The 24,199-nt window shown below is 43.3% G+C and overlaps 1 protein-coding gene across 1 annotated transcript in view; it reads right to left on the bottom strand.

The window, feature by feature from the left end:
- The window catches only part of VSIG10L2 (V-set and immunoglobulin domain containing 10 like 2), a gene marked incomplete at its 5' end in the record, with an annotated part of 154,967 nt that overhangs the window by 68,936 nt on the left and 61,832 nt on the right, over nucleotides 1-24,199 (bottom strand). The window contains 3 exons of the mRNA XM_082274619.1: nucleotides 7,443-7,733; nucleotides 9,265-9,516; nucleotides 16,667-16,927. Coding sequence (XP_082130745.1) covers nucleotides 7,443-7,733; nucleotides 9,265-9,516; nucleotides 16,667-16,927 — 804 coding nt within the window. The remainder of the gene's footprint in view (nucleotides 1-7,442; nucleotides 7,734-9,264; nucleotides 9,517-16,666; nucleotides 16,928-24,199) is intronic.

Here is a 24,199-nt window from a genome sequence, read left to right as displayed (position 1 = left end):
ATTTTCTGCTCAGATTCGTAAGTGGATCGTAATTTTTTACCTGTTATTTATCTATGCCAGATTTCATTACAAAGAAATGCAACCCAGGAATTTTTGTTTTTTCGTTCGTTTTTTGTTGTCCATCTCTAACAAAAGTGACCAGTTGGTTAGTGTCCTATATTCTGGATATTCAGTTGAGTCCCTACAGAGAGCACAGGTACGCACTTGGAGAAATACGGTTTTCATCGCTAGGCAAAATTATCTCCTTCAATGTGACGGGTCTAAATAGCCCCCGCCAAACGCAGTATGATGTGGGCAGAAGCCAAACATCTTCAAGGCGATGTTCTATGCCTCCATGAGACCCATTCAAGGCAAAACAACCCTCCGAAGATCGCCCATAAAAAAATTTCCCACATATCTTCCAATCCCGTGCCGCATCAAAGAAAAGAGGGGTGCTAACAGCAGTTAGGGATGCCGTGACATTTAGGCTAATTTCTGAAGAGGCTGATGAACAAGGGCGCTTTATAATCCTAAGATGTGAACTTAACAACAAGCCATATACTTTGGTGAATGTGTACCTGCCCAACATTAGACCATTGCCATCCCTTAACAAAATATGCAAAATAGTCCAGCAGCACTCTTATGGAAACATGATCATTTGTGGGGACTTCAATGCAGTCCCGATTCTCGACATGTCTGACCCCTCACGACACCGGTCCTGCAGCACGATCCTTCAGGACTATATTTTCTCTTCTGATCTTTTATATGTGTGGCAATGTCTGCTAACTTGACGTATTTTCACATAGATCTGTTTTTAGTGGACAAATTTATCTTACAAGATGTATGTTAAATTTTAATATTCATGATATTACGTGGTCAAACCATGCGCCTATATTCATCACTGTAGAAGGTGATTTTGTAACTACTAGGGCTAATCGTTTGCGTAATGATGTCCACCTAATGTTAAACCCAGAAAATAGGGAAAAGATACGCAACTATATCCGGGATTTTTTTGCCCTGAACGAACGTTCAGTATCAGATCCCTTCACTTTGTGGAATGCCCACAAAGCATATATGAGGGGCATTCTTCTCCAAATGAGTTGTTTCAAAAAGGTCTAGGACGCAGCAGCTCGACGATCTGTTAACCAACGTAAGTAACTTGGAGAAAGCTAACAAAAACCAGGCCTCTTCCACTATCAGTTCTCAATTATCTCAAGCTAGACAAGAACTAAGACTGCTTCTCATCTCAACATGATAAGCAGTTTTGTTTGTTAAAATCCAATCATTACTGTAATGGCAACAAGGCAGGTTAATTGCTAGCTCGCCAAATAAAGGAAAAAATCTTTAAACAGAAGATAGCCCATCTTCGACATCCATCCTCTGGTGCCAATCTTACAAACCCCAAGGACATTGCAGATGCCTTTAGCTCCTACTATGCATCTCTATATAACCTGCGGAATGATCCTTCAACATTCCAACCCACTCATAGATGAGTTCTTAGATTCTATAGATCTCCCAAAACTATCTCCGAAGGCAGTGACTTCATTAAACCAACCCTTATCTGAGGGTAAAGTTGAAAATGCTATCAAAAACTTACCTCAAAATAAATCCCCAGGCCCAAACGGCTTTTCAGCTGAATATTTCAAACTATTCCAGAATCAGCTTTCTCCATGTATGATTGCGATCTTTAATACGGCTGCTTTCTCAGCATCCTTTGCATCAGAAATGTTATCTGCAAATGTAACTACTCTCCCTAAATCAGGGAAAGAGCCAGGTCGCACCCCAGAATTTTCACCCGATCTCCCTGCTCAATGTGGATTTGAAGATCTATGAGAAGATTCTGGCCAACAGGATAGCGAAATTTGCACCTGATCCTATTAATGCAGTCCAGGTGGGATTTATCCCCGGTAGACAGGCCCCTGATGCCACTAGGCGCATTTTGAATCAAATACATTATGCGGAAACCAGGGGCACGCCTTCTCTGTTTCTCACGTTAGACGCAGAGAAGGCGTTTGACGGGGTGCATTGGGGCTCTCTGTCCAGGGTATTAGAAAAGTTTGGTTTCTCAGGTAACATTTATGCGGCTATATCTGCCCTCTACACCCAGCCTTCTGCCTATGTTTTTGTTGATGGCCTATTCTCCACTAGGTTTCTCAACTCCATCAGAACAAGGCAGGGATGCCCTCTCTCGCCTCTAATATTTGCCCTCCTTATAAAACCTCTGGCTGAAAATCTCCGCATGGACCCTCTAATCGAAGGTCTGTCTATTCAAGACAAAACATTTAACATCTCCTTATTTGCAGATGACATCATTTTTTACTTTGTCTAATCCGGCTCTTTCTCTACCCAGGAAGCACAAAATTCTTGATTTATTGAATGATTTATTCAATAAGGTTTTGTATTACAAAGAGAATGCCACTAAATCCACCATCCTAGGAGTCAATATAAATAAGAAAACAAAAGGTACATCTACAAAATACCCTCCCCTTTCCCTGGGCTCAGGGAGCTATCAAAAACTTGGGCATTAACATTGTGACTGCTCTATCTAACTTATACGACGCTAATTTTGACCCTCTTTTAAGCTCAGTACACAAAGAATTGGAGAGATTGAGGAGGTTTTACCTCTCTTGGAAAGGCAGGCTAACTGCATTAAAAATGAACATACTTTCACGCATTCTATATTATTTTAGAACCCTATCCATATGCAACCCTGACAATTTTTTATCATATGTTGCAAGCTGATCTAGCCAAATTTGTCCGGTTGGACAAAAGGCTGAGATGCGCTCCTCACATACTCATGAAGCAAATGAAAGTGGGGTATGGGGATCTCTATCTTTAGGGATTACCATACTGCTGTTATACTAGAACAACTAAAATTCTGGTTCTCCCAACCATATACCAAACCCTGGTGCGACTTGGAACGGGAGTCTGTCTCATCTGGAAAAGCCTTATGGCTCTTTCACACGGGCGGTCCGATCAGATCCGCCTGTCAGTTTTTTAGGCGGATCTGATCGGATGCCCCATTCAGCCCTATGGAGCAGCGGATGTCAGCGGTGACATGTCCGCTGACACCCCCTGCCATCCGCATCCGATCCTGTCCGTGAAATCTGGACGGATGGAAACCCTATTTTCCATCCATCCTGGGAATCGGATGAGAGTGGACAGGCGGTCCGGTCTCATCCGATTCCCCATAGAGAGCAGCGGGGGCTGTGACACCTCCCTCTCCGCACTGCAAGCGGAGACGGAGCTGTCATCCGCCGGCTCAGCGGGGATCGCGGATCGATCCCCTCTGAGCAGCACGGATCCGCCTACGGAGGAGGACCGTGTGAAAGAGCCCTTAGGAATCTCCTTATTGCAGCCCTAACTAAGCAAACTGTTACCCATTGGGCCAACCCAATTATTGAAGCAGCAATGTCCGCTCTGTCATCCTATCTTAGGTTCAGCAACAAATGATCCCAATCCATTAAAATCCCTATCCCTGTTCTTCAATTCCTAATACCGCACCTGTCCCTTAAGCAATGGGTGCCCCAGGGGATACACACCACTGATGATTTAATCACCAATGGTAGACTGCTCCAGTTTCAAACTTTGCAGTACAAATTTCAAATTCCCTCTGGGGACTTTCTGACTTATGCGAGCATACAGTTCGGTCCATATATATATGGATGCAGGCACAATTTTCATACTTTTGGCTCTGTATGCCACCAGAATAAAATTAACATGAAACAATCCACATTAAAGTGCAGACTTGCAGCTTTAATTCAAGGGGTTGAACATAAATATCAAGTACAAATGTTACGAACTGCAACCATTTATATACACAGCTCCCCCCATTGTAAGGGGCTCAAATGTAATTGGACAAATTAATATAATCATAAATAAAATTTTCATTTTTAATATTTTGTTGAGAATCCTTTACTGGCAATGACTGCCTGAAGTCTGGAACCCATGGACATTCTCAAAGACTGGGTTTCCTCCTTTCTGATGCTTTGCCATGTTTTAACTGCAGCTGTCTTCAGTTGTTCTTTGTCTGTGGGTCTTTCTGCCTTTAATTTTGCCTTCAGCAAAGGAAATACATGCTCAATTGGGTTGAGATCAGGTGATTGACTCGGCCATTGCAGAATATTCCACTTATTTTTCTTCAAAAGCTCCTGGGTTGCTTCAGGTGTTCAGGATCATTGTCTACCTGTACTGTAAAGTGCTGTCCAAACAACTTTGTTGTATTTGGCTGAATATGGGCTGACAGTATACCTCTAATAACTGCAGAATTCATTTGGCTGCTTCTGTCTTCTGACACATTAGCAATAAACACCAATTACCCAGTGCCACTGGAAGCCATGCATGCCCATGCCATCACACTGCCTCCACCATGTTTTACAGATGACGTTGTGAGCTTTGGAATATGAGCTGTTCCAAGCCTTCTCCACACTTTTTTCTTCCCTTGTTTCTGGTACAGATTTATCTTAGTTTCATCCATCCATAGAATGTTTTTCCAGAACTAGTCTGGCTTTTTAAGATGTTTTTGGCAAAGTCTAACCTGGATTTTCTATTCTTCAGGCTTATGAATGGTTTGCATCTTGTGGTGAACCCTCTGTATTTGATCTTGTAAAGTTTTCTCTTGATTGTAGACTTTGACAATGATACATCCACCTCCTGGAGAGTGTCCTCCACTTGTCTGGATGTTGTCAATGGGTTTTTCTTAACCATAGAGAGGATCCTGCGATCATCCACCACTATTATCTTCTGTGGACACCCAGGCCTTTTTATGTCGCTGTGCTCATCCGTCCGTTCTTCTTTCCTCAGAATGTACCAAAATGTTGATTTGGCCACTCCTAATGTTGCTGCAATCTCTCTGATGGATTTGTTTAATTTTTTAAGCCGTACAATGGCCTTTTTCACTTGCATAGACCGCTCCTTTGAACGCATGATGTAGCTTCACCGCAATAGATTCCAAATGCAAATACCACACTTAGAATCAACTCCAGACCTTTTACCTGTCTAATTGATGAAGAAATAATGAAGGAGTAGCCCCCACCTGGCCATTAAACAACTTTTGATTCAATTGTCCAATTACTTTTGGTCTCTTGAAAAAGGGGGGGTAGCAATCCTTAAAAGCTGTAATTCGTAAACCCTTCCTCTGATTTGGATGTACATGCCCTGAAATTAAACCTGAGAGTGTGCACTTTCAGCCTGTATCCATTATATAACTATAGCCTGAATATGTTTTGGTAAATACCTGAAAAAAAATAAAATTGTGCCAGTGGCCAAATATATATGGACCTAACTGTAGCAGCGTATCTCAACCACCACCCCTTAACTGCTTTAACTATCTCTAAATTGGGGTGGTCCTTCTGGAACTCTGGCTCAAAAAAGGTAAGTGGTAATTCCATGTTCTATCTTGATCTTAACTCAAAAGATAGGTTCACAAAGAGTCTCCCCTTGGTAAAATGGGAAATTGACCTACAGACATCCTACTCAGAGGAGCAATGGCAGAATGCAATACGTTGTAACCAGAACTTCACTAAATGTGCAAAGCACTGGGAGATGGGTCAAAAGATCCACCTTAGGTGGTATCTCACTCTTTATACCACAGTTAAATTTACAAAGGGAGGTTAGAATTCCTGTTGGAGAGGTTGCGGCCAAGTGGAATCCTTGCCCCACATGCTCTGGGCCTGCTTACACATCAGGAGCTACTGGAATTCAGTATTTTCTTGCTGAAGTGTCAGAAGCTTGGGTAAAGGCAAATATAGAACAAGCAATCCTATCCAGTAATCTTGACAAATACCCACCTCAACTAAGCCCCATTGTGGTATGTATCCTAGCAGTAGCCCGACTTATGATCCTCAAAAAGTGGAAATCCTCTGTTATCCCTAGCATTTCTGAAGTTAAATACCACATAGATGTCATTTTCCAGGATGAGAGTCTAATGGCGTACAAAGATGGAAGCCAATCTAAATTGTATCAGCCATGGGGTCCCTGGTTGTCATACAAGTCAAGATTCCAGAGGGTCTAGAATATTTTACCTTCTCTTTTGCTTAATGGTACACTAAGTTGATATTTTCTGTTTATCTCTGTTGCTCCCTTTATCCGTGATTGATGTTGTCTGTACTAGCATTAAGAGATTGGACAATTTGTACACTCTATAAATTCTGTAGTTGATAGTATTAGCTCAGCTTTTCTGTGTTTTGATATAAAAAAAATTTGTGTTTTGATATAAAAAATGTTGTGTTTTAAAATACAATTTAATAAAAATTTAATAAAATTTAATAAAAATCCTTTGAAATAAATAAAGTGGTTGTTAAGCCACTACTATAAAATACTCTAATCCACTCTGTAATATAACACGAAGTGTGCCTGTTTTATAGAAAAAATATGCAGATCTGTGCCTATATCAGAGCGGCTCCCAGCGATCAGCTGGTCCCTCAGCTCTCTTCTATGCTTGACTGACAGCTTCAGTGGGCGGGCCTGAGCACTGCCCCTGACGTCAGCCAGGGAGGAGGGGAAAAGAGGAGAACTGAGTGGTCCCATGATCGCTGGGAGCCACTCTGATATAGGTACAGATTGTCAATTTTTTTCTATAAGATAGGCACAGGAGCACTTAGTGTTATTATTATTTTATATTAAATATGAGAGCAGCAGACAGGCCGGGAGGGGAAGGGGTAGGAGGACATAGGAGACAAAGAGCAAGGCTGCAAATGACGGAGGCATGTATACTGACCACGGTGTCAGGAGTCATCAGCAATGATACACCCTGGTCAGTTTTCCGGGGGGGGGGGGAGGGTAGAAATTTGCAGGATCAGACAGGTTTTTTTAAGGTAATACGGGGGGGCCAAATGACACAGCACAAGCACTGTTTTTTTTTTTTTTTTTTGAATGTAACAAATGCTTTAAGGCGGCAAGATGTAGCCAATGATTGGATGTGGGGGCTGAAGGAGAAATCAGAGTCGAGATATATTTTGAATATTTGCTTACATCAATACTACTTGCCCAACTGCAATTATAAAGTAAAAAAAAATATCTACCTACACTTTAAAATTTGGATTTTCATACACTTAAATCAGCGGAACAAAGATGTCCATCCTCCTAGAACACTAGCAAAAAACATGCTGGTTGCACGAGGGGTTATCCCAGGGCGGGCCTGCTGTTTTTGTTTTGTTTGACAATGCCCAATCCTCCAGTAGGCGGCAGCTACTTCCTGTGTCTCTCATGGATGAGAAAGAACTAAATTTGTATAGATAAAGCTTTTCCTGTCACAAACCTGGGCACCTCAAATTGAGTGTATTTAAAAAAAATGCATAAACTTGTTCTGGCTTAACTGTAGTTTTAGTAGGGCTTACCTTGAAATGGCTAAATCTCGCCCTCTGCTGAAGGCGCAGGATAATCCCAGTAAACTGGGGACTGTTTGCAGTGTGTGCCTGGCTTGCTCCTAGAATTTGATGTGTAAGCAGAAAACACATACGTACTATTGACATCCAGCCGAATTAAAAGAGAAGTGTTTCCCACAGCATTAGAGGCCATACACCGGTACAGTCCGCTGTCCTTGCCCCACTCAGTTTCTCGTACTGTCAGGTTCGACATGCTGTCTTCCTTAAATATACCATACTTCTGGGAATCGGAGATTATCTCCTGGTTGTTGTTGTCATACCAGGTGATCTCTGAGCTTGGAGTTGCTGATTTTAGATTGCAAATCATATATGCGCTATTTCCCTCTAGTATGGAATTTGCCATGGATGGGGAGTCAAGGACTGGAGCCTCTGAGAGAAAGAAGGGGCACGACATTTACAAATACAGTGAAAGACATGGAAATAGGCAGATGGAAAAACAGAGACTGAGGAAGGGAGGGAAACAGGAATAGTGAAAGTGAGAAAGGATGATAAATAGAAAAGAGAGCAAAGAAGCAAGAGGGAAAAAGATGAATGAGGGAGCTGGAAATATAGAGTGAAAGTGAGGAAGATGGACATAGAGAAGAATAAGTGTGGGAGGTAGAAAGAGAGAGAGGAGGGGGAGGAGATGGAAAGCAAGAAAGGTACAAAGTAATAACCCCTTTCACATGGGCGATAAAATAGGCACTTAAACAGTATTTTTACCACCTCCCGACTGGCCACCTACAAGCAAATATGGTGTCACTAGGAGGAATACACAGTGCCACTGCCGCGATGTGTTGTGGCAATTTCTGTAACATGCAGCAGACACCTGTCAAATCATCCCATGTAACGGGGTTGTGTCCGCAATCCCGCAATGTAAAACTGCTGTTCAGCAATAAGAAAGAGAAAGAAAGAAAGAGAACAAGAAAGAATGAATGTAAGAAAGATAAACGAAAGAAAGAAAGAAATAGCGAAAGAAAGAAAGAAAGAAAGAAAGAAAGAAAGAAAGAAAGAAAGAAAGAAAGAAAGAAAGAAAGAAAGAAAGAAAGAAAGAAAGAAAGAAAGAAAGAAAGAAAGAAAGAAAGAAAGAAAGAAAGAAAGAAAGAAAGAAAGAAATAGCGAAAGAAAGAAATAGCGAAAGAAAGAAATAGCGAAAGAAAGAAAGAAATAGCGAAAGAAAGAAAGAACAAAACCAGAAAGAAAGAACAAAACCAGGAAGAAAGAAAGAAAGAAAGAAAGAAAGAAAGAAAGAAAGAAAGAAAGAAAGAAAGAAAGAAAGAAAGAAAGAAAGAGAACTAAAAGGGAGAGAGAAAAATAAAAGAAAAAAGATTAAAGTTGATGAAAAGTGAGTGCACATGAAATGCAACAAATCTTGATAAAGTTATGTGGCAATCCACCCCCCATTTTTCATTTTCTAGAGAAGTTAAAGGACTAAAGCCAACATAAGATATGTGGCTATATCAAACCATTTGTCCTTTTCTAAATATAAAACAGGCTCAATGGAGTGTAATTACTAAAACTAGAGCACTCGGAATCTGGCAGGGTAGCCATTTTTTTTTTTTGCACTCTCCAGTTTTAGTAAATCAAACTCAATGTTTCACCCACTAAGCCAATAATACTAGACCATTCTGAAGGTTAACAAGGTTTCTTTGGAAAATAATAAAAAGAAAAGCAGACTGCTGCAGAGAGGTTTTTACAGCCAACAGCAAACCTATAAATGGTGACAAATACACATGTTCTACATTGAATGAGCTTTTAATAAATCTTCCAAAATAACTGGAAACATCTCAGGTATCATTTTCTCCAGACTCAATGCTAAGCCCCTACGTATTCATTTATTTCAAACATGACCCTGAGTAACTGTGTTGCTACATGTAATGAAAGAATCTCATCCTTCAGAGTAATACATTATTGGTCTTACCAAGATGGATATGGCACTCAGTCTGTTCTGTTATCATGGGATGAAGGGCGGCACAGGTGAATAATTTTCCATTGTATGTTCGGTCGGGTTTAAAAGCATAGATGTTTGAGGACTCTTTAATATCTCCGACCATGCCATAATTCCACACCAGTGTAATACGTGGTAAACCACCTGTCCATTCACATGTTAGCATGATAAATTCATTTAGTTTGGTGGCAACTGCTGAACAGTTTGGGCCGCCTGAGGGCATCACTGACAAACAAGAAGATATGCAATGGATTACAAACTACATAGAATTGCTATGTACAGAATTTTACAGTATAGTAAACAAGAGGGTGAGTACAGACATAGAAGAACTTCCAAGTGACACACTCAGCATCATGGAAAGCCTATTACAGAGAAAATCACTCACAAGTGAACCCTGTCTGGATGTACACCAATCTATGAAGAGTTCTTCAGTCTACACTGTAGTGTGCTGTCAACATGATTATTACATACCTCCCAACTTTCTGACATGAAAACGAGGGACATCTATTAGCAAAAGTATGTACGCATAGCAAACACCCCCTGCAATAACCCACTTAACGTGGAATTGTACAAAAAAAAAAAAACAGAATTTTTGTAAAATCTTACCTGTAAAATTCCTTTCTCTGAGTCCTCCGACAGTCGCCGCCTCCTCTAAGTCATCACTATTGGGTATTGTCCACCTATCCGTAGGAATAGCTAGGCATATAGACTTAGTCAAAAGACAAAAGGCATTAGCATATACACACCCACGGGGGCTGTCCCATCTGGTCAATACCCCCCCTGCATCACCACTCCCAACTCAGTTTTGGTAGTATAGCAGTAGGTAATAAGAACCCCAAAAGAGGGGCGGGGGCGGCGACTGTCGGAGGACTCAGAGAAAGGAATTTTACAGGTAAGATTTTACAAAAATTCAGTTTTCTCTTACATCCTCCGACAGTCGCCGCCTCCTCTAAGTCATCACTATTGGGATGTCCCAAAGCAGTATAGACATGAGGGGTGGGAGACGCAACCGTAGAAAAGGCAACGCAGTACCCACATCAGAGAAAGGAATCTTACATCAGGGTTCATACACATTTTCACCAAAAATTCCATGACTTTTCCATGACTTCACGTAATTATTCATGACCTAATGTTTCATGAAATGTCTATGTATACATGTTAAATAAGAAGAAAATTCATGTCACACCCAGAATATTTTTACTAAAATAAATGACAATCTTTGTAGTGTACAGTATCTCTGCAGTTAGGGTTTAGTTTCTGGATACAGCGTGACTCAAAATGGTCCCTTGTTTTACAGTGGATGAGATGCAAGCACCGCTGCCGCAGCTGGGAGCCGGTGTAACTTCAGGCGCACGGGTGAAAAAGCCAGCGATCGGATTGGAAGCTGTCAAGCACGCAGCTGCAGACTGGTGCTTTGCACCTTTAGCTTGGCTACACAGCACTGCTTCTCCCATGTTCGAAATGTCAAACGTTTTACGACACACACTGTACATTTAGCGGACATGATACAGGAGAAGGTCAGAGGCTGCAGACATGATACAGGAGGTGGTCAGAGACTGCAGACATGATACAGGAGGTGGTCAGAGACTGCAGACATGATACAGGAGGTCTTCAGAGGCTGCGGACATGATACAAGAGAAGGTCAGAGACTGCAGACATGATACAGGAGGTGGTCAGAGGCTGCGGACATGATACAGGAGGTGGTCAGAGGCTGCGGACATGATACAGGAGGTGGTCAGAGGCTGCGGACATGATACAGGAGGTGGTCAGAGGCTGCGGACATGATACAGGAGGTGGTCAGAGGCTGTGGACATGATACATGAGGTGGTCAGAGGCTGCGGGGACATGATACAGGAGGTGGTCAGAGGCTGCGGGGACATGATACAGGAGGTTGTCAGAGGCTGCGGACATGATACAGGAGGTGGTCAGAGGTTGCGGACATGATACAGGAGATGGTCAGAGGCTGCGGACATGATACAGGAGGTGGTCAGAGGCTGCGGACATGATACAGGAGGTAGTCCGAGGCTGCGGACATGATACAGGAGGTAGTCCGAGGCTGCGGACATGATACAAGAGAAGGTCAGACTGCAGACATGATAGAAGATAGAAGAGCACAGGGGAAGCAGAGAGCACTGGAGGAGCTTAAGGGCACGGGGTGGGGGGGGGACTGGAGAGAATTAAGGGGGGTTTGGAAAGCATTGCAGGGGGGTTGGAAGGCGCGGGGGGGGCATGGAAAACCAGGGGGATGGAGAGCACTGTCTGGGGGGAACTGGAAATCACTGAGGGGGGAGCCAGGGAGCTGAAGAGCACTGAAGGAGCCAGAAAGCATGGGGGGGGGGAGGGAAGAGATGAAAAGCACTGTGGGGAGCTGAAGAGCACGGGGGGGCTAAGAGCACTGGGGGGATTAAAAGCACTGGGGGGGGCTAAAGAGCACTGGGGGGGGGGCTAAAGACCACTGGGGGGGCGGGGGCATTTTTACATTCAGCGTATATAGCACTGGTACAGGTAGGTGTCCTTCCGGGTCCGCAGTTTGCCCTTACTGTCAGTCACTGGCCAGCAGCAGCAGAGGAGATGACCCAATCAGGCAGCGGGAAGGGCTGGCCGCGGTTTGCCTGGAGACACTGACTGGCTAGCAGCAGCAGTAACAGCCGGGAAATTATCAACCAATGAGGCAGCGGAAGCGTCACTGGAGGGCGGGCCGGCCGCATGAACGTGATGACGCGGGGGTGCGGTAACCGAAACGGTTACTGCCCCCTTCCGCGTCATCATCACGTTCATGCGGCCCGGCCCGCCCTCCAGTGACGCTTCCGCTGCCTCATTGGTTGACAATCTCCCGGCTGTTACTGCTGCTGCTAGCCAGTCACAGTGTCGCCAAGCAAACCGACAATTTCCTCATTAAGGTGGAACTCAGTGATCACCTTGGGAAGAAAGGATGGGGGTGTTCTCAACACCACCTTATCCTTGTGGATTATCAAGTAAGGGGAGCGGCAAGACAACGCCGCCAGCTCCGACACTCTGCAAGCCGAAGTGATCGCCACAAGAAAAGCAACCTTTTTCGACAGCAGAGGCAACGATATCTCCCTGATATTTTCAAAAGGAGCACGCTGCAATGCGGACAGGACCAAGTTCAAGTCCCATGGAGGTAAAGGCTCCTTCCTAGGAGGAGCCAAATGTCGCACACCTTGAATGAATGTGCGCACCAAGGAATGAGACGCCACAGGGCGTTGGAAAAGGACCGCCAGTGCTGACACCTGGCCCTTTATAGTGGCCAGCGCCAGGCGCTGATCCACTCCAGACTGGAGGAAAGCCAAGATTCTCGACACCGAGTAAGAACGAGGGGAAAACCCCCTGGACTCACACCAGGTGAAGTAGGCTTTCCAGGTACGGTAATAGATCTTACCAGAGGAAGATTTCCTAGCCTTGATCAGGGTAGGGATAACCTCAGAGGATAGACCCTTGTCCTTCAAGACCTGGGTCTCAACAGCCAGTTCCGGGACAATCACCCCCTGAGCAAGCATGTCCTGCACCGCTCTTCAGCCATATCAGTCGCCGGTTAAGTACCGCGACACTCGAGTGGCGGGCCACCAAGGGGGCCTCATTTAGGGCTGCATCACACAGATACATGACTCCTTGATGGATCTGGTCCACCATTTCCAGTCGCGCAGGCGGCACGTCATCGGACACTAGGTTGCTTCTAAGCACCTTAATCCAATCAGCCACCGCCTGGACCACCATAACGGATGCGAAAACGGGTTTGAGCAACGAACCCGCCACCGTATAGGAATGGCGGGCTAGAGACTCCAACCGCCGGTCCGTGGGAGTCCCCGGAAAACCGGGGTATCCTCAGTAGGAACCAAGGTAGCCTTGTTCAGCACGGCCACAGTGTGATCTACCTGTGGAGGCACACACCATCGCGATTCCGTAGCCGGCGCAAAAGGATAAAGCAATTTGAACCGACTAGGTACCAGGAATGGACGTTTTAACGTGCGCCACATTTCATTAACAGTGTAATGGAATTCCGCTGGGCAGGGAAAAAGCTGCGCAGACTTGCGGGTCCTGTGCGTCCCAAAAGAGAACACAACGCCCGGAGGACTGGGCTCGTCCTCCAAATGTAAGGTATCCTTAATCGAAATAATCAACTCATCCATGGTCGCCCGTTCTTCGGGTGACCCTGGGGAGGATGTATCAACACCCTCCACCTCAGCCTCCCCCTCAGACCCCGGGGGGTCCAAGGATGAGCGGGACCCTGAAAAGGGCACGCTTGCAGCAGCATCCATATCCCCATCTGAATCAGAAGAGAGAGACAGCCTGGGCCGTTTTCTCGCAGCTCGTTCAGACATCAGCATTTCCATATTTGCCACTAAAGTCGCAACCACAGCAGCCAGATCAGGTCGCAGCGGGGCCACAGGAGAACTGGGGCCCCCCACTAAAGCTGGAGGAAACTTGCTTTCCTGAGAATCCATGGCTCAAGACAATGAAAAACTACAGTGCAAAAAAGTAGTGTACTGTCCCCTTAAATAGCGATGCGGAGTGCGCAGCCCACCGCTACTGTCACAGCTATGAAGACCCCCAAAAGGAGAAAGAAACTGAGCCAGAAGCAGTATACAGAGGAAGACTGAGAGGGATAAACTGCAGAGCCCGCAGATCGTTGCTACCTGTGTCCTTGCTGCCTGAAAGGAAAAGGAAATGCTGCTGGAGGGGGCTGGCTATAAGCCAGACCCCAGGGAAAATGGCTGCCCCATAGGGATGCATAGGAGGCTACGCCAAGATGGCCGCCGACATGCGGCCGAACCGATCGTTCCACCGCCCACAAAATGGCGGCGGATGGCGCCAAAATGAGCTGTATACTCGCCCCAGAGGGGCTATACACGTGTGCATAGTAAAAACATGGCGGACCGCGCGATGTTACCCCCGCAGCGGTCGCCGCACAACACACAAGTCTGTACCCCCAAACATGCACCTAAGGTGACACAGGGACAGGGACCCCCGGCAAACATCCAGATCTGCATACAGCGAACCCCGCAGGGATCGCACAGGGAGTCACACAGGCACAGACATGGGGACACACAGCAACACAGACTGCCACCCCAGGCAGAGGCCCCACACAGAAAGGCACTTACCTGTACCCGATGGCGTGGGGGAGCCTCTATGCACGGATAAACCTCTGTCCTCATCTGACAGGGAGTGCCATGAGCCAGGGACATGACGCTGCAGTACCGCAGACAAGTCTTGTGAGGTAGCCACCTCACGGCTGCATCCCTGCAGCGAACAGGGATGGGTCGTTCTTAATGCCAGGGCGAACCATAGCTGAACGCTCGATGGCGGGCTGGGGGTCCATCTGACCCTCTGTGCCCTGGAGAACCAGGGCGGCCAGTCCGAATCCCAGCACCGCATGATCCATCTTCATCCGAAAAATAAACTAACACTAAAGCTGACAAAATAAACAGCTAGTAAAGTGAGAAAAAAACTGACATTTAAAAAGAAAATCAAATAAAAGATTTAGGAAGGCTGAGACTGAAGCCCCAGCACAAGGTAGCCTGACTATTCCTGATGCTAGGCAAACTAAAACTGAGTTGGGAGTGGTGATGCAGGGGGGGGGGGGTATTGACCAGATGGGACAGCCCCCGTGGGTGTGTATATGCTAATGCCTTTTGTCTTTTGACTAAGTCTATATGCCTAGCTATTCCTACCGATAGGTGGACAATACCCAATAGTGATTACTTATAGGAGGCGGCGACTGTCGGAGGACGTAAGAGAAAAGTGCTTTTACCACTACTATTCCTTTATATTGGCTTTTGAAATTTTACAAATTCAGCAATTTAGAAATTGGATGAAAGGTTTAGCACTGTGAAACACTTTTTGAAAGATAAAAAGTGCATTTTATATTCAATATAATATATATAGATCAGATCAATGAGAGACAAATGAGGAGGAAAGAGCGACAGGGGGACTTCGTTCTAAAACAGGGACAGTCCCTCGAAATCAGAGACAGTCGGGAGCTATGTTATTAAAGAATCCAAGGACAGCATTAACAACTTTTCTGTTAGTTGTATGGATTAACCACTTGCTGCTAGGTGTATACCTTTAACCTGTACCTCAAGATGATGCTACTTGCTCTGCCATTTCTATTGTTCGCATCTGCATTGGTCCTAAAGGCTTACTCGTCATTTTATTGAGAAGTGCTGGTTTATTGCCCCCCCCCCAAAGAGATGCAATCATTTCAGGATACTAGTTTATCCAAAATGGCCACTGCAGTCATAGACACTTGCTACTCTAGGGGTGTCAAACTCCGTTCTATTGCGGGCTGCATCAGCATTATGGTTGTCTTTTAAAGGGCTAGTAATATCTGTAATTTTGTAGGGTTTTTGCTCAGAGAACAGGTGCAGGAACTCCCCACCACCTCCCAATGCCAAACTGCATTGAACCAAATTGCATTAACAGTGGGAGGATCTTAAAGGGGCAATAAATAGCAGGAGTGCGTTATGTGGGGAATGCGCTATGTACAGAGTGTAGTGTTAAAGAGTGAGCTACATACAGAGTGCAGAGTTCAGGGGTGCACTGGGTACAGAGTGCAGTGTTGAGGAGTGTGCTACATACAGAGTGCAAGGTTTAGAGTTCAGCTCCAACATATTTTTCCTTAATGCAAGTAATGCACAAAGGTAAAAAAATGTTAAGGATTTAATACCACTTTAAAGTATAAGTAAAGGAAAAACTTTTTCTTTAGTTTTGGATAGGGGTAGAGGGATTAAAAAACCTGTCTTTTTTATGCTGTCTGTGCTCCTGTTAAGGAGATTCACCCTCTCTTTTTGTCCTGTTTACCATTATCATTAAAAGGGAAAGTAAAAGAAAATCCCAAATTTTGGATAGTTCCCAGAAAAGTAATAGAGGGGAAATCTTCCAATGGAGACACTAATTCGGGAGACCTGGGGGTCTCTAGGGAATTCCCTTAATTTGGAGGAATTTCCTCCCACTTTCTGTTTGGCTATAGGACAGGAAGTGAAGGGTAATCTCTGCAATGGGACACAGATGGCGAAAAAAAATCTGACAGGGGTTATTACCCTCTCTAGCTCTATCCAAAATGAAAAAAAAATCATGCCTATAGTTCTACTTTAACATGGCAAAGCGTTACTAAACTAAGATTTCTAACAAGGCAGAGATAGTATGGCCTGTAAACAGACAGAAAAAAACTTTGAGAAAAATTAGAAGGACTTCTGCAAATAACCACAACCTTGCAGTAAAGAATATTTTTAAAAACAAAATAAATGTTAGTTAATTTGAAAGTAGAAGAACTGAAATCAAGAATGTGCTTCTCATTTTATAAAGACAACATTTTAAATACCTATTACGACCCCCTGTTACTGTGATCTCAACTTACCCACAGTGGTGCTGCATGTGATGTTCTTCTTGAGGGATGGGTGGAATATAGAGCAGTAAAATGTGGTGCGGTTCTTCATATCAGCCCCACTCTTTATAAGGGTGGCATTAGACTTTGACACAATAATGTTGTCCTCCTCACTTTGTTTCATCCAGTAAAGCTGTGCCAGCGGAAGCCCACCGGGCCACGAGCACCAGAGTGCCACGTTCTGGTAGCGGTTGTGTGGCAGCGCTGTGCAGCTGGGTTGGCCCTCAGGCAGATCTGCACAAGAAATAGTGAGAATGCACCAGACAAACAATGCTATGCCAACTGTGACAAAGATGGTGTCGTGAAGATAATTTAAAACTAAAAAAGCAGGACATATGAAGTCACATCCAGGGAAGATGGTTCGATGTCAATGCCCCATTCTAAGACTGTGATGTCTGTGCAATGAAGAGACAGGTATCAATGACACCAGGGATTCCTCTGCAAACTCAAGGATTCTTTATTCTTCGCGACCATGTGGGCGGAGCCTCACACGGCCGCGCTGTTTTAAAAAAAGTGGGTGGACCATGTAACATGTTTCCAAAGGTGAATCAATCCTTTAAAGTATAACACCGATACCATTTTTTTTACTGATACTCTTGGTCAAGAACTTGCTGATACTGTGTACCGATAGCTTTGCGATGCGCTTTCAGCTCATACTAAATTTATGGGCTCAAATTGCACTGTAAATAATCATATGCAATTTGAACAGGAATGCGGTGTGATTCCTGTCCAAAACGCATACACTTTCCTGCACCGCTCCAGAGTGAACCCAGGCTGATGTCACTATGACAAGCCTGGGTTCAGAGTGAACCCAGGCTGATGTCACTATGATAAGCCTGGGTTCACACAGGAGCGGTGCGAGAAACTGCATGTGATTCAGATATGAATTGCACGTCATTCCTGTTTAATTTGCATGCAATTCTTTGCTTCAGGCTTAGTATTAGCACTGATACTGGCATTGGTAATGGTGCAACCCTAGTTATAACCCTACCTTTTTCTATCCAAAATGAAAAAAAAGTTTTGCATACACAGTGAGAAAAATAATTATTTATTCCCCTGCAGATTTTGAAAGTTTGCCAATTTACAAAGAAATGAAGAGTCTATAATTTTTATCAAAATTGTAACCTAAATGATAGAGACAAATTATCAACCAAAAATACATAAAAAAACCCATGATACAAATGTTATTAATTGAATTGCAGTACAGTGAGTAAAATATGTACATGATCCCCTACCAACCAATAATAATTCTGGCTCCCACAGACTGGCTACATTATGTACTCCTTCGTTACACAGATTAGCCCTGTCAATTTAAGAAGGTGCTTCTAACAACAACTCAATATGTGTATAAAAGACACATGTCCACAGGATCTCCTACTTCCATTCAAACCTCACCATCGTCGGCAAGACCAAAGAGCTGTCAAAGAACGTCAGGGACAATATTGTAGACCTGCACAAGGCTGGAATGGGCTACAAGACCATCAGCAAGAAGCTTGGTCAGAAGGTGACAACTGTTGAAGCGATTATTAGCAAATGGAAGAAATACAAATCGCCCTCGGTCTTGAGCTCCATGCAGAGTTTCGCTTCATGGGGTAAAGGATGATAATGAGAAAAGTGAGGGACCAGCCCAGATCTACACCGGAGGAGCTTGTGAATGATCTCAAGGCAGTTGGGACCACAGTCACCAAACAAACCAATGGTAACACAATACGCTGCCATGTATTGAAATCCTATAGCGCCCGCGAGGTTCTCCTCCTCAAGATGGCACATGTACAAGCCTGTCTGAAGTTTGAACATTTAAATGATTAAGAGAAGGACTGTGAGAAAGTACTGTGGTCAGATGAGACCAAAGTTTACCTCTTTGGCATTAACTCGACTCGCTGTGTTTGGAGGAAGAAAAATACTGACTATGACCTTAAGAACACAATCCCTACAGTCAAGCACAGAGGTGGAAACATTATGCTTTGGAGTTTTTTCTCTACTAAATGTACAGGCCGACTTTGCCGCATTGAAGGGACAATGGACGGAGCCAAGTATTGTAAAATCTTGGATGAGAACTTTCTTGCCTCAGCCAGAACACTGAATAATGGTGGTGGATGGGTCTTCCAGCATGACAATAACCTAAAACATACGGCCAAGGCAACAAAGGAGTGACTCAAGAAGAGGCACATTAGGGTCAGGGAGTGGCCTAGTCAGTCTCCAGACTCTAATCCTATAGAAAATTTATGGAAGGAGCTGAAACTTTGAGTTGCCAAGCAACAGCCAAGAAACCCTATGGATTTAGAGAAGATCTGTAAAGAATAGTGGATCAAAATCTCTACAGAGATGTTGGCAAACCTGGTAACCAACTACAAGAAACGTCTTACCTCTGTGCTTGCCAACAAGGGTTTCTCCACCAAGTACTATCCAGGAAAGGAAAACTTTTGAATTAAGAATGATAATTCTTTTTGACACAAAAAATAACGGCTTAAATTTAGCCATCGGTTTCCTTACTCATTATCCCACAGTTTTACGACCCCCTTTGTGACTATCCCCCACCTTCCCTCCTGTCTTCAGCTATCCCTTTGTCTTATCTCACCAACTATGCTAGTTTTATTACCATTGTTTATGTTTGGTTTTCTCTTTTTTTTCCTTTGGCTTAGAGATTTTGTGTTTTCTTACCATTCTGCTAAACATTTTGTTAATCAGTACTGCTTGGATCTTGAAGAAGGGGACATACCCCGAAAGCTTGTCCAGAAAAATTTTATGTTAGTGCAAATAAAAAAAGTATCACGGACAGTACTCAATTGTCTCTGTCGCAAGTGCACTAATACGGCTACAATGACCTCCACCAAGTACTAAGTCATGTTTTGCTTTGGGATTAAATACTTACTTTACTGACTGAAATGTATCTCAATTTATAACATTCGTATCAAGTGTTTGTCTGGATTTTTGGTTGATATTCTGGCTCTATCATTTAAAATACACCTATGATAAAAAAATTATAGACCTTCCATTGCTTTGGAAGTGGGCAAACTTACAAAATCTGCAGGAAATCAAATATTTATTTTCCCCACTGTTGATCTACTTTAAGGGCCCGTGTCAAAGGGCTTATTTCACTTCACAACTGCTTCTCTCTTCATACATGTCTATGAAAATGCAAAGGCATCTGAGGCTGGTCAAAAACAGGTCAACTGAACCTGCAATAAATCTCAAAGAATCTCAAACTGATTTTATAAGTATGCTGCATTTGCCTATTTAAACCCTTCAACAGAGGCACAAATTATTTTTTTGCTATGGCTGCTGTCTAAAAACTGTGTATACGCTTACCACATAGATAATGCTTTTAAAGGTTGAGGCCTGACCTGAGTCATTTAGGTGATTTGAATGGCTTGTCACAAATTTGTATACATATTCTGAGAAATGTGCTGTCAGTCAGTGCGCCATCATGAGCAAAGCACCTAATATGAAGTAATGTGCAATATTCGCATTACACAAGTGCTTAATACATTCCATACAATGACAAATATAGTTAGGTTAACTGCACAAAATACAGGACAGCTGTGCAGCTTCCCCATCATAGCCAAAGGTTCATTCTCACCACAAAGTAAAAAAACCCAAACCAAGGTAAGGGGAAAATATTCTGGAAACAAGGTACAACTACAAGTATTCTGCTTTTGGCCCAGGCCTGTATTAGGAGGAAATTTGTCCTCAAAGTGAATGAACAGTCAGAAAAAGCAATTCTCAATTCTTTCCAAATGTGAGAGAGGTGTTTAATAAAGAAGGAACAAAATGTACATTATGTAGAAGACAGATTTCTTTGCTAGGTCCTATGGCATCCTGTTAAAAAAGAATTGGATTTTTGTCTTGCCGTAAAATCCTTTTCTCTGAAGTTCATTGATGGACGAAGTCTCTGATCTTTATATCAGTAGGGTTATGCTGCCCCCTACAAGAGTAGGACACTAGGCAGAAAAAAGTTCTGGCTACGCCTATGGGCAGTCCCAGGAGGTATACCTTCTCTCTTCCTGCTATAGGTCAGTTTTAATCTACCTAGTCAGGCGTAAGGACCTAGTTCCTTGCTGGGATCTCTGGTCCTGGCAACGTTTTTTTCTAGATAATTTTTTTTAGTTAGCCTTTTCTCCGGATTTTTTCCTGTGAGATCTACAAGCAACTATTTTTAAACTAAACAGTTTTTAAGGAGTAACTACATCTAAAATCATAGGTAAATGTAACAGAAATACTTTAAACATACACTCACTTACTGTTTTTTTTTATTTCAAACTCAATTATATCTATATATGTGGCCACACTGTACCATTGCACAGAGGTTCTTTAAAATAGTCATCATTATGCATAAAAGGGTTTAAAAATGCTTGCCGAACACTTGTTTAAAGTAAAATAAATCAGATAATGAGATATAGGCAGACTATTTTTAGTCCTTACAGGTGCATCTGATAAAATTAGAATATCATCAAAAAGTTAATGTATTTCAGTAATTCAATTAAAAAAGTGAAACTCATATTTTATTTAGATGCGTTACACAGAGTGATATATATTTCAAGCATTTCTTTCTTTTAATTTTGATAATTATGGCTTACAGCTAGTGAAAACCCAAAATTCAGTATCTCTGAAAATTAGACGTACGATAAGTTACATAAGAGCAATTAAAAAAAGTATTTTTAATACAGAAATGTTGGTTTATTGCAAAGCATGTCCAAGTACAGTATAGCAGTGGTCCTTAACCCTGGCCTACAGGGCCCACTAACAGGCCAGTTTTGCAAGATAACTGAAATACATCCCAGGTGATATCATTTGCTGCTCAGTGATTGCAGTATTCTAGTCTGCATCTCCCCAAGGTAATACTTAAAACCTGGCCTGTTAGTGGGCCCTGTAGGCCAGGGTTGAGGACCACTGCAGTATAGCATGCACTCAATACTTGGCCGGAGCTTCTTTTGCATTAATTACTGCATCAATGCAGCGTGGCATGGAGGTGATCAGCCTGTGGCACTGCTGGGGTGTTACAGAAGCCCATGTTGCTTTGACAGTGGCCTTCAGCTAGCCTGCATTGTTGTGTCTCATCTTCCGCTTGACAATACCCAACAGATTCTCTATGGGGTTTAGGTCAGGCGAATTTGCTGGCCAATCAAACACATTGATACCATGATCATTAAACCAGTTATTGGTAGAGTGGGCTGGTTCCAAGTCCAGCTGGAAAATGAAATCACCATCTCCATAAAGCTGATCAGCAGAGGGAAGCATGAAGTGCTCTTGAATTTCCTGGTAGAGGGCTGCGCTGACTTTGTACTTGATAAAACACAGTGGACCAACACTGTTGTGGAAATTTTATTAGGATTAGTGTGGACATTTTTCAGGGCCATACACACTATAAGATTTTCTGAAGACTTTTTCCTTCAGATTTACCTTTTCTATGTAGTGCAAGGGCCTGCCAGATTGCACACAAATTGAAAGTGTTTAGGTTTGACCTCATATTATATGGTTTTGGGAAATCTAAAGGAAAAAGTCTTCAGAAAATCTTATAGTGTGTATGGCCCATTAGATTGTCATTATGGCTCCTGTTGTCGGTTTGCTTGCAATATGCTCTTTAGAGCGTGTACAGGGGAACCGGCGTTGAGGAAAGACTATGGCAGTGGAAACCTTCCCTTAGATGTGTAGACATGTTCGCTCTACATAGACATCTCCGACGGCGAACACTCCAGGCGCAGGTCTGTTTGCTGGTATAGATCTATGTGTATTGTGGTGCGGAGTCAATATCGTTTCAATATCTATCTGCCTCTATGAAGAGATACACGCTTATGTCTTCTACTATGTCTGATCACCATAAGGGAAACCACATTGTTTTTTTTTTCCTTCAGATAGCCTCACATCTATGAGAACAGAAGTATAATCCTATTAGGCATTGTTCTCTGAGGCTTTGCTAAATGGAATTCATGCCGGTAGTAGTGGTGGGAATACATGCGCAAGATTGGTCAGAGCAGTGTTCACGGTTCTACACGCTGGTTTCATTGCGTTGTTTTAGGCAGGAAGCATAGCACTTTATTCTGCTCATTCACATTTGTGTACCCCCCTTTCTTTTGTACATTTGAATGTATAAAAGTGTGTCATTGGCTGATTCTATATGAGTAACTTGTGTCATGTGACTGTACATTTGAAACGGATTGGCTGATGTAGTATAGTCATCACTTCCTGTTGATTGTCCCTTTGTCTCATAAATAAACGGAGCTCCCTATTTGAGACAGGACAATTCTTGTGAGCAGCCTTTGTCTGTATTCCTGGGGATAGCGGAGAGCGCTCAATTACCTTATATAAAAGAGCTGAGAACTGGGATTTTTTATAGCACAACGGGATTGATTGCGCTTGGCATATATTAATATCCAAAAATGCAGTAATTAGCACAGCTGAGTTTTATGTGCATCAAGCGTACATTCGTTTCCAAAACAACACCAGCAGATGACATGGCTCCCCAAATCATCAGACTGCGGAAAACTGCATTTTATTTGGAAATTATACTGAACAAAATTATAAAACGCAACAGTTGTTTTTGCCCCCATTTTTCATGAGCTGAACTCAAAGATCTAAGAAAACTGGGATTCACCCATGAAGAAAACACCTCTCCAAAGTGGCAGACACCATTGAATGTGAGCATTTGCCCATTTAGAGTAGTTTACGACGACAAACTACAGTCAGGTTGAGACTCCGATGAGGACGACGAGCATGCAGATGAGCTTCCCTGAGACGGTTTCTGACAGTTTGTGCAGAAATTCTTTGGATATGCAAATCGATTGTTGCAGCAGCTGTCCGGGTGGCTGGTCTCAGATGATCTTGGAGGTGAAGATGCTGGATGTGGAGTTCCTTGGCTGGTGTGGTTACACGTGGTCTGCAGTTGTGAGGCCGGTTGGATGTACTGCCTAATTCTCTGAAACGCCTTTGGAGACAGACGGCTTATGGTAAAGAAATGAACATTCAATTCACAGGCAACAGCTCTGGTTCACATTTCTGCAGTCAGCATGCCTATTGCACACTCCCTCAAAACTTGCGACATCTGTGACATTGTGCTGTGTGATAAAACTGCACATTTTAGAGTGGCCTTTTATTGTGGCCAGCCTAAGGGACACCCGTGCAATAATCAGGCTGTCTAATCAGCATCTTGATATGCCACACCTGTGAGGTGGATGGATTATTTCGGGAAAGGAGAAGTGTTCACTAACACAGATTTAGACAGATTTGTGAACAATATTTGAGAGAAATAGGCCTTTTGTGTACATAGAAAAAGTCTAAAGCTGGCCATACACTAGCCGAAAAATAGTTCAAACTCATTTTCGAAAAACCAAAGATCGGCTGTGAGAGCAGATGATCGTGCCACCATGTAATGACCGAATTTTGAACGATAAATCGTTCAATGGACATAAATGAATGAGTTTTTCACATATGCCTAGTGCAAACATTTCAGCTGAGAAACACATTGACTTTCAATTTTTTGTTAGTTCGGCAGAATTTTCCAAACTGTTC

This window comes from Pelophylax lessonae (assembly GCF_965119305.1).
Source record: "Pelophylax lessonae genome assembly, chromosome: 12".
Lineage (NCBI taxonomy): Eukaryota > Metazoa > Chordata > Amphibia > Anura > Ranidae > Pelophylax > Pelophylax lessonae.
Note: the sequence above shows the minus strand (reverse complement) of the source record. Positions and strands in the feature narration are given on the sequence as shown.